At 43.9% G+C, this 11,531-nt stretch overlaps 1 protein-coding gene across 1 annotated transcript; it reads right to left on the reverse strand.

Moving 5' to 3' along the window:
• Positions 1 to 1,259: 1,259 nt before the first annotated feature.
• Nanp (N-acetylneuraminic acid phosphatase) lies at positions 1,260 to 11,325 on the reverse strand. Its single transcript, XM_006985523.4, has 2 exons — positions 11,168 to 11,325; positions 1,260 to 3,394 (listed from the first exon to the last, which is right to left on the reverse strand). Exons 1-2 carry the CDS (start codon positions 11,255 to 11,257, stop codon positions 2,738 to 2,740), a joined length of 747 nt encoding a protein of 248 aa, XP_006985585.1. The 5' UTR covers positions 11,258 to 11,325; the 3' UTR covers positions 1,260 to 2,737.
• Positions 11,326 to 11,531: the final 206 nt, after the last annotated feature.

Consider the following 11,531-nt stretch of genomic DNA (forward strand, 5'->3'; position numbering starts at 1 on the left):
GTATGAAAGTAGTGTGTGTGTGTGTGTGTGTGTAGGGGGGTTATAAAGACAAGATAAAGTTGAAGAAACATCTCAAAAAGTTAATAACAGACATGGAAAAACAGGAGCAAAATAAAGTGTGGCAGGTTGTAAAGAGGGGGTCTAACATCTGAACAGTAGTAGTTCCATTAAAAAAAAAAATCCCCACAATACCCAAGGTAGTAGGGAGGTATTTAAAATAAGCAATAGGGACTGGAGAGATGGCTCAGTGGTTAAGAACACTGGCTGCTCTTACAAAATCTGGGTTCAGCTCCTAGAACCCAGACAGTGGCTCAAACCACCTTTAACTTCAGTTCCAGGGAATTTGAGGCCCTTATCTGACCTCTGCAGATATGTGGTGCACACACATGCATGCAAGCAAACATTTATACGCATCCATAAGCATTTCCCAGGAGCAGAGTGTAAGTTTTTGTAAAGGTTCAGAGGGCCAAACGGAAAAAGAATTCTCATCAATGGACTGCTAGAGTTCCCAGAGCTACAGGAAAGAAAAAAGAACCTACACACACACACACACACACACACACACACACACACACACACACACACACACACACACACACACACAGCTGCTAAAGCACAAACCAACATCTTGGCTTTGTATGGGCATGCCATCCCTGTGGAAACTATAATATAGATGACAAACCATTCTTTGTTTTGTTTTTGTTTTTGGAGACAGGGTTTCTCTGTGTAGTTTTGCGCCTTTCCTGGGACTCACTTGGTAGCCCAGGCTGGCCTCGAACTCAGAGATCTGCCTGCCTCTGCCTCCTGAGTGCTGGGATTAAAGGTGTGTGCCACCACCGCCCGGCCAACAAACCATTCTTTTACCATTGTTAAATTTTAAAGAATTCTAACATCCTAAAAAGCATTAGTAGCACCACAGGCCTATTCAAATACCTTTACTATTTATGTAACACTACATCAGAAGGTAGAGCATCAGAACTCTTTCCCGAGGAAGGTATGGACAGACTGAGATATTGCATGCTGAACTGTCTGGGACATGCTATGAAGACAAGTAATTTTACTTGTATTTTTCCCAGATTACTTTTGCTGAAGAACTGCTAACATTTTAGGAATGAAAAACCTTTAGTTAGCATAGTAAAGATGACCTGGCATATCTGTGTCTACTATTTGTGGGATGGCTAGAAGGATGAGACCTCAGTGTGACATCGGTTGCTATTGTAAGAATCATGTACATAATTATTTTCACTCAAACTCAACAATTTTTAGATAGGTACATTTTAATCAAGGTCATATGGGCACTGTGCCTGAACATCCTACTTCACAGCAGATATACTGCAGGACAGTCGAGGAAGGACACAGTGTTTTAAAGAACTAAGAGAAGCAAACACAAGAGGACATTTGTACAGAGAATCTGGTTGTTATTAGTAGACACAGAACAATGGTTATTAGGTTCACAAGAAGGCAGAACCTAGAATGTGATTGTCTCACTCTTGAAGTCAAACCTACATATTTCTCAATGTAGTCTATCTAGTATTTCCCATTAGTGCGTTCTTCTAATTTTTTTAAAACCTACTCAAACCAACTCATGTAATATTTATTTCATTATTTTTCCTTTATTAGCCACACATTCCAAGTCTGGTTAGAAAATCATGAGACTGGCAGTCTAACAGCCTGGGGGAAATTCCCTGGTTGCCAATGTTGCCATGGAACATTAATCAAGCTCCAAGTGAGCACTAGAGGGTCTGAGACACAGTGCTTCCTCAAACTTGGAGGTAACTGTGAAAGCCACTCACGTCAATTTTCATTCTTTTTTCCTTTGCTTTTTTCCTTTTTTTGGAGAGAGGTTCTCACGATGCATCCTTGAACTCACAGAGATCTACCTGCTTCTGCTGACTGAGTGCTGGGATTATAGGTGTGCACCACCACCCCTGGCTTTCCACGCCTAACTTTCTCTACTAGTTTAGTCATCTGCGGGAAACAGTCACCAGAAAACAGACCAGCAGGGAGGCTGCCTGGTCAGAACACATGGAGGCAATTCTCTTCTGTGGATCCACAAGAGCAAATGGCTTTGGTGCCCTGTGGCCAGCACTTAACCTAAGCAAAGTGTCCAGTCCTCTCCACTGTGTGCCTCAAAAAAGGCAGTTTTTACTCTTTAGGAATAAAGACTATGGAAGCCACAAGCCCACTGCAGAAGTATCAAAATGGTGTGGAAAAGGAGCACCATGGGTTGATTTTTATTATTTTTTCTCCAAATGATAACAATCTGTCATGTTCACACCACAGAAAATTAAGCCCTTCAAAATTCATGCAGAAAAATCAAATAGATAAGAACATACACATTGAAAGTAGGCAAAATGTTTTAACAAAAAAATTGTCTAAAATATGCAAAATTTTACTATGAAATGTTTTGATTTGTATGATTTAGTACTTATGCCGACCTGATTTAGTTGCTTGAATTTCTATTTTAGAATATCTATTTCTTAAAAAAATATCTATTTCTATGCTGTAAACCAGTACCTTCATATCCACATGTAAGCTATCCTGCCTTCCTTCAAGTTTTCTGAGTACAAGGCTATGGTTATCAACAGCGGCAGGGCTGGGAGGATCTTCACAGCATGGCCGTGAATCCCTCACTCACATTATTCTTGGAACTGAAAACAAACACAGAATGCCTCGGTGTTCATTAGTTCTGCCCCGTCAACTGGCTCTGCACTTGGTTGCTGTGTTCCTCTGTGCACTACACAGACATGCTGACTTTGCAGTCTATGCTTTGTAGGAGAGCAGGTAATTCCAGCACAGAGGAAACCATATAGTGAGGCATGGGGGATGACGTCAGCGGCACCCTTCCACTCTTGTTTATCCAGACTGTGGCTTTCAGTCCTGCATTGAGGCCTCCTTGTATATCGGTTTCTAGTGTGTCACCAACCATCACGCAGTCTCCTGGCTGCACTCCAAGGAGATCACAGCAGTGATAAAATATGGAAGGTGCTGGTTTCTCCTCTTTCTGCTCTCCTCCGACAACAATAGCGTCAAAGTAAGACTGGCAGGCACAAGCCTCTATCTTCTCCCTCTGTGTCTGTCTGTCACCATTTGTTAACAAGAGTAGGCGGACCTCTTTGCGAAGTTCAGTGAGCATGGCTTTGACATCTTCTGCCAGGATCATATGCTGTAAACGTGTAGACTTCCACAGGAAGTAACATTCTTCTGCCAGTTTCCTATTGTCAGCACCACCTTTGGTTTCCTGGATTGCTTCTTCCCAGTGTGAAGTCCTCACATCTGTAATGCATGTACTGTAAGGATGAAAGCATTCCTTGCTGAGTTTAACCTGAACTTTATCACAGATGATTTCTGCCTCTTCATTGTAGTGGTATTTTGATTGTAAGAGCTTTATTACCTAGGCAGAGGAAAAGAACTTGGTCAGCATACCTCGTCTTTAACAGTCATGTCTTGAGAAACAGAGACTTCTTCCCATTACCATACCATCTCTAGAGGGAACTGGCCTTAGTTTTGGAGATACCAAATTAAGGACTCTCCACCCCCAGAGACAATCAATCAATCATCTGTCTGCCCCCCACCCCTGCTCCCTGTGTCCATCTCTGATACCCGTATGTTTAAAAATCAGCATCTATTTTATGATGATACTTCACATAAAGTAAAAAACAACCTTTCATTGGGTTGGTAGCCTACCATGTTTCATACTGGTCATGAAGATATGAAAGTAAGAATTTTGCTTAAATCTAGTGAAACATTTTAATAATTTCTGAAAAGCACCACCCACCCCCACCCACACACCCACACACACACAGAGTACCGAGGATGGAACCAAGGGTTTTGTTTACCTTAGGTATATTCTACCACCGAGCTACAGTCCCAGCCCTATTATACCACATTGTTGGTCTATCTTAACTTTTATTAAGGGCTGAAACGTGGCTAGCTTTATGGCTGAATTAGTATATACCTTAACATTTGCTATAATTCTACAATTCCCTTTTCAAGATAAGGCAATGGAAGTTCAGAACTGTTAAAAAAATTTTCTGAGTTGGGATTTGAATCCGTACTTGTCTGCTTCCACAGCAGACTTGTTTGCCTGATAGAGACAGGGTCCCTTATCCTTGGAGCATCACCACAGGGAAAGGAAGCAGACAGGTGACCATTGTTGACTGATGCTGAATTGACTGCCACTGACAATTAAATGGACAAGGATGATGGAAATAAAACTGAATTCATTTTTTTTTTTTATTTTGGTTTTTCAAGACAGGGTTTCTTTGTGTAGCCTTGGCTGTCCTGGAACTCACAGAGATGCACCTGCCTCCCGAGTACTGGGATTAAAGGAGTGTGCCACCACCATCTGGCCATGAATTCATTCTTAAGAATAGTTGGATAAGACTTGACAGAGAAGTCATACCTAAAACAAGAGTTGACAAGCAGATAACATAGACATGGGAAGTTTAATTCATTCTACACAGAAGCCACAAGGGCATGGAATTCTGATCCCAAAGGGGCAAGCCAAGTTCAGCCAAAATGGAAAGGACAAGGAGACATGGATGTGCTGGAGGGCCCTTGAACAGATGCTGCCCAAACCCCTTCTGCACCCACTTTTCCTACATATGCCCACAGTTTCATACTCAAGTTTGTGACTTCTCTGCGCACAGGCTGATCCACAGATGCATCCAGCATGCAGACTGGGGCTCAAGTGTTGCCTTGGGAGTAGCATTCAGCCAAGAGGTAGAAACTGTGGATAAACATCACACCTTTGTTGCTTCTTGTGACAACTGAAGCATGCTTTACAGTGTCATTTCCAGACTGGTGTCTCATACCAGCAATCACCTGATCATGATAAAGTTCATAATGGCCACCCTACTCTTATTTCCCACACCCTTCCAATGAACTACTATACTGAAGGATGTGCTTCTAAAGTCTGTCATACCAAGGTAAATATTGATCTTCAGAAACAAGTGCAAGGCATTGTGCTATGATGGCTGGGAGTGCCGCTCAGCAGCCGAACATGGGCCTAACATGCATAAAGCCCTTTCCTGAACGACCATCAAATAACCATGTCTGTTGAAGCAAAGCAGTCCAATAAGACAAATGGACAAGGGGCAAGTGGTATGCTGCTCACTCCAAAACTACATACTGAAAAGGAGAAAGGTATTAACAAAACAGTTTCTTCTCTTAAAGAGTATAAGAATTCCTTCTAACAGAGGAAAAGGAAGTATTTTGGGCTATCTGTGTAAACAAGCTTTCTCACTCTGTAGCCCAGGCTGGTCTTGAACTTACAGTGATCCTCCTGCCCCAGTTTGCAAGAAGAAAAGTTAAAAAAGTCTTATTCATCAAGAAAAATACATCAGTCCTAAAAATTTAAGGCAAAGGCAAAACACAAACAATTAGCCTTTTCAACTCCATGGTTGTGCCACCATCTTAAAACAAAAACAGTGTGGACCTCAATTACTCTTCAGCTGTATGCAAAGAGCACTCTAAAGTTGCAGCAGCCCACTGCGACATGGTCAAGCGACACAGGCCTGGTTGAGAGAGTAGAAAGCAACAACGATCCACATCCCATTATTACAGCTGGCAGCACAGTAACCTGACTTCTGAAATTCTGCAAAATGCAGGGTCAAGGGCCTCCAAAAGCACACCACTCTCTTCCCCTAAGTTCCATACCTTTCCTAATCATATCTGTAATTAATTTTCCCATTAGTCACACCATTACTGCTACACAGCAACTTATCAGATTTGTTTATTATGACAATATCATTTTAATCATATTAACATCTTAGTCACTATTCTACTGCTGTGAAGAGAAACCACGACCAAGGCAACTCTTATAAAGGAAAGCATTTAATCCATTATCCTCATGGTGGGAATCAGACAGGACTGATGTTGGAGCTGAGAGCCACATTCTGACCTGCAGGCTGAGATGCTGGCCTAGCATGGGCTTTTGAAGCCTCAAAGCCCACCCCATGACACACTTCCTCCAACAAGGACATACCTACACCAGCAAGGTCACACCTCCTAAGCTTTCTAAAATCATGTTGCTCCCTGATGACTAAGCATTCAAATATGGGGAGGGCGGGCATTCTTATTCTAATTGCCATATATCTTGAGCTGAGGGATAGCAAAGTGGGCAAAGCACCTTCTAAGTGCGGAGACCTGAGTTCAATCTCTAGAACTCATGGAAGAATGCTGAGTAATCACAAGTGCTTGCAACCCCAGCACTAGAAGTCCAGTCAGGAAGATCCAGAGGCTCACTAGCCAGCCAGGCTAATCTAACTGGTGAGCTTCAGTCCAAGAGAGCCTGTCACAAAGGAGGCAGATAGTGTTCTTGAGGATGACACATGAGAGGTTCTCTTCCAGCCCCCACATCGAACACACATGTGTATGCACACTCATGAACATACACCCATGCACATAAAAATATTAACATCTTTAGAAAAAATGTTTATCAGTCACCCATATATTACTAGTTCAAACAGAAATACTGCTTAAGTTGAATCAGCACCTGTTATTACAAACTCTCCTAGCCCCTCACTGAAAGTAAGTGGGGGCTCAATTGGAAGTGGAGGACAAAGGCCTCTAACTTGAAGTTGTAAGGACATTTTGTACTTGGGGTGACAGCTTAGAAAGAACTGAGGTAATGAATGCCCCAGGTAACTGACGGCCTGAAGACAGGAGCCCTATAACATCGAGAGAGCAGGCATCAGTCTAGATTAAAAAGAATTCACTTAAAAACTCTAGCACTCTGAACATCTATGAAAAGAAAGACCTTTCCTACTTTCCACTCCCCAGACCTGGAACTAAAGTCACTGTCACAATAAGAGTCAAGCTAACTTATCTGACAAGACTCTCTGAGGATTAGTTTGGGAATGATAGAACAATAACACTTTAACAAAGTATTTTCTGAATGCCTGTCATTTGAATGTGAAGGGGCTAAATTAACACGCACACACACACACACACTGACTGCTAAACAGCCCAGAAGTTTAAATGACTTTTGTTACAATTTTTTTAAGATTTACTTTTATGTAGCTGTATGTATGCATGTCTGCCACATGTGTTGTTAGGCTGCCCATGGAGCCAAAAAGCATCAAATCCCCGGAAGCTGGAGTTACAGGTGGTTGTGAGTCATCCAACATGGCTGAGATATAAACTCAGGTCCTTTGGAGGAGCAGCCAGTGTTAACCCCTGAGCCATCTCTCCAGCCCCTCCACCTGTTTTTGTTTTGTTTTTTGTTTTCCCCATTTTTTTAAAAAAATGTTTTAGAGACAGAATCTTATGTAGTCCAGGCTGGTCTCAAACTCTCTTTGTATCAGAGGAATGACCTTGAATTTCTGATTCTTCTGCCTCTACATCATGACAGGGATTTGTGGAAATTAGGCAAGCATTCTACCAAATGAACTACATCCTCAGCCCAGATAGTCCTTGTTATTTCTAGTTAAGTCAAACATCATCTACTCACTAAGGCCAAATGTGATGAATCTACCTTAAAAATACAACACACTGCTCTCTCTACTTTTTCTAACATACCTGTAAGTGCATTTATCATGTTCAGTTATTTCAATCAGACATTTAATTTACAAATGATTTTTTTTAATCTGTTCTGTGGTGATATTTTGTTTGTGCTCTAGCAAATAAAGCATGACTGGACATCAGAGTGCAGAGCTAGCCACTAGCTAACCTTAGAGGCCAGGCAGTGGAGCACACACCTTTAATCCCAGCACTTGGAATCTCATCATGCCTTTGATCCCAGTACTTGGGAGGCACACGCCTTTAATCCTAGCACTAGGGAGGAGGAAACAGGAAGTGATAAGGTTGGGCAGCGAGAGAAATATAAGGTGGGCAGAGCCAGGAAGGAGCTCAGCCCTTTGAGGCTGAGGAGTTGGTAAGAGGTGGCTGTGGCTTGTTCCTTTGTCTCTCTAATCTTTCAGCATTTACCCTGATATCTGGCTTCAGGTTTTTATTATTAAGACCAATTAGGATTCCAGTTACACTGTTCAATAAGAAACTATACATTTATGCATGTTTCTTCTTGACTATAAAAGCATGCTGTAGTGTTGTATTTGACTGTTTGATAACCATTTAAGAAGGATTAGGAGGGGTGGTATTGTTGGAGGTGTGTCATTGGGGGTGGGCTTTTGAGTTTTCAAAGCCAGGCCCAGTCTTGCTCTCTGCCTCCAACTTGCAGGTCAGATGAGAGCTCTCAGCTACTGCTCCAGCATCATGCATGCCTGCTACCATGCTTCCCACCATGACAGACTAGCCTTCTAAAACGTTAAGTAAGCTCTGACTTAAATGCTTCCCCTTGCAAGCTGCTTTGGTCATGGTTTTGTCACAGCCACAGTACAGTAACTAAGACATATGCTTAAAGAGAATAGAAAGAACTTAACCAAATGACTCTTTAAAAAGTAAAGTTGCCGGGTGGTGTAGCTAGAGTTTTCCTGCCTTGCCCACAGTCAGGACAAATCTTTGTCACCCACCAGTCCCACAGTTGCTCAGACCCAAAAAAGTAAACACAGAGACTTATATTTCTTACAAACTGTATGGCCGTGGCAGGCTTCTTGCTAACTGTTCTTATAGCTTAAATTAATCCATTTCCACAAATTTATACCTTGCCATGTGGCTCGTAGCTTACCGGCATTTTCACATGCTGCTTGTCCTGGCGGGCGGCTGGCAGTGACTCCTTCTGCCTTCCTGTTCTTTTATTTCTCCTCTCTGTTAGTCCCGCCTATACTTCCTGCCTAGCCACGGCCAATCAGGTTTTATTTATTGACCAATTCAGAGCAATCTGACATACAGACTATCCCCCAGCACAGCCAAGTGCAGACCATCTCAGACACCTGCACTCAGGCCTGTGGTCCTAATCATCCTCTATGCGGACCTGCTGGGTAAAGCCACGAGGAACCCAAGAACGGGCTCCCACAGGACATACAGAACATCCCACAGCAGGGCGGTGGTGGCGCACGCCTTTAATCCCAGCACTTGGGAGGCAGAGGCAGGCAGATCTTTGTGAGTTCCAGGCCAGCCTGGTCTACAGAGAGAGATCCAGGAAAGGCACAAAGCTACACAATGAAACCCTATCTTGAAAAAAAAAAAAAAAAGAAAAAGAAAAAAATTTAAAAAAATAAAAAGTAAAGTTAAAATACTCCTTCCCAAAGCAAAGGCCAGATGGTTTCTTAGCCCTTCATAAATCATTCGGAATAGCTTATGACAGCTGCCATATTATTTTAGAATAGGTAAAAATTTATAAGGAATGTTACAACCTTTTAAGATAAAATCTACACAACATTTAATTTTGCTAATTTCAGGTGGTATTTCGAGGTGGTAAAAGAACCAAGACTGGAGATTTGAATTTTTGTCCACCATCCAGGATTCATTCAGCATTTACTACATGTCAAACAAAGATAATTACGACAGCATAATTCCTTTCAGTAAACTCAGGATTCGGTCATAGGCATGAGCTGCAAAAACTGATAACATTCTCTGGCAGGTGCAATAAGAGATACCACAAGAAAAAAAATATGGTGTTAACACCATGGAGAACTATAGTGGGTTGGTGGTGTTGCTTTGAGATAGGAGTCTCACTATGTCACCTAGATTGATCTCAAATTCTGGGGCTGAAGTGATGTTCTCGCCTTAGTCTCCCAAGTAAGTTTTTGTTTTAAAAATACAAAAAACAAAAAAGCTCACCATGGTAGGAAAGTGGAGATGAATTGGATGTGGTCAGCCTGGAGACAAGACCACCGCAAAAATCTACATAGGTTGAGCCTGTCATTAAGGCAAGAGTGCATGAGGACACAGTTCATTAAGTGAGAACTGGGCGCTACATTCTTCCTATGTATTGTATTAAAACTACCTGACAGCGTTACACAGCCTAATACTCAAATTTTACAAGGATCTGAGGCTAAGCATGGACAGGGAACCTGCTGAGGTACTTGTTACTGGGAGAACTGTGATTTAGACGAAATGTACGATTTTAGAGGCCTATGACAAGAAACAGCCCAAAACAAAACCCGAGTTTCCAAACACTCGGCCGAGCTGGATAAGAACACAGGTTAAGTATGCACGGTCTGCAGGCAGAGATAATTGAGAGGGTGTCAAAATGCAAGAGGCAAACAACAGCGTGGAAAACTTCAGTTAAGACTGACTCCAAGTGTGGGGAGAAATAGCTCAGTGGAAAACTCTTGTTTAGGATAGCAAGGCCATAGGTTCAAACCTCAGAACCAAGAAAACACACACACACACATGACCCCAAACCAATTCAAAATACCTAGTGACGTTGGCACTTTGGGAGCAACCTAACCACTTAGCAAGCCTATCGTCTTCTAATGGTAGAGACAGAAGCTACCTGCCAATGGATTTAGAAATACATAGAGGAGAGACCTGACGGAGATAATGGGTGTAGATTTTCCTAAAAACGTAGCTGTGCAGAAAAGCACAGTCCAAGGGAGGTGTTGTGTAAAAAAGGTAAAAGTATGAGACAGACATGAACTGCGTGTGTGAACTGCGGCAAGAAATGGAAAAGGTTTAAGATCCGGATAAACAAAAACTACCTGATGAGGCATAGGACCCTTGGTATTGAAAGGGCTGGCTTTTGTTAGTGTGTTTTCCACATCTGATAGTCCTTCGGTTTCTCCTTGAAGCAAAGGCAGAGGAAGTAAAGTAGGGGTGGGTTAAGGGCTGGAGAAGACGAGGACGATGTCCGACAGCATCTGCAGCTAGAGGAAGGAGGATGCAGATCAGCAATGCCTCACTAAAAGAATGCCCTCTCGGCATTTTATGTCCCGAGGGTCTCAACACCAGAAAGCCCGGAAGGCCAGAGAGAGGCTTGCAGGAAAAAACAAACAAACAAACAAACAAAACCCACTCTGATGCAGGTTAAGTCCAGGCCCGTCTCTCAGAGTTATGTAACTTCCTGGGCTAAAACCTTGTCTGAGCCTCTTTCCCCCCGAAACCCACCGCAGCCCATCCCGCGCGGGACTGCGGCAGGGGTCGGGCGCGCGGTCCCGTCCTGCGCCGCCCGAGCCCGGGTGACCGCAGGTGGCGGCGACTCTGCTGCAGTCGTGGCAGTTCAGAGTCCAGCACCCAGCCCCGCGCGCGCGGGAAGGCAGCTCCGGCAGGGCATGCGGAGCGGACCGGACGGCAGGGGAGGGCGACGGCGCGGGGACGTTACCTCCAACATGCCTCTCCGGCTCGCCCCTGCCGTGTCGATGAGCGTGTTGTCCAGGTCAAAGAAGACCGCGCGCACACGACTCAGCCCCATCGCCTCGGCCGCTCAAGCCGCCCGCGAGCCGCCGCCGCCGCCGCACCGCGCACGCGCGAGGCCGGCCAAGAGCAGCTGGGCGGAGTCGCGGGGGTCACCTGACTCCCCTGAAACGCCGGGGCCTCTGTGGAACTACCGCGAGATGCTCTCCATACCTGAGCATGTGAGAGCCGGGGGATTACGCAAGACTCGGAGAGGCTCGGTTTTGTAGGCGGTGCGCGTGCGCGAGATGGGTGCGAGCGCGTTATGGATTCTTGCTGATGGGTGGGTGGAT

Source organism: Peromyscus maniculatus, chromosome 4 (genome assembly GCF_049852395.1).
Source record: "Peromyscus maniculatus bairdii isolate BWxNUB_F1_BW_parent chromosome 4, HU_Pman_BW_mat_3.1, whole genome shotgun sequence".
Classification (NCBI taxonomy): domain Eukaryota; kingdom Metazoa; phylum Chordata; class Mammalia; order Rodentia; family Cricetidae; genus Peromyscus; species Peromyscus maniculatus.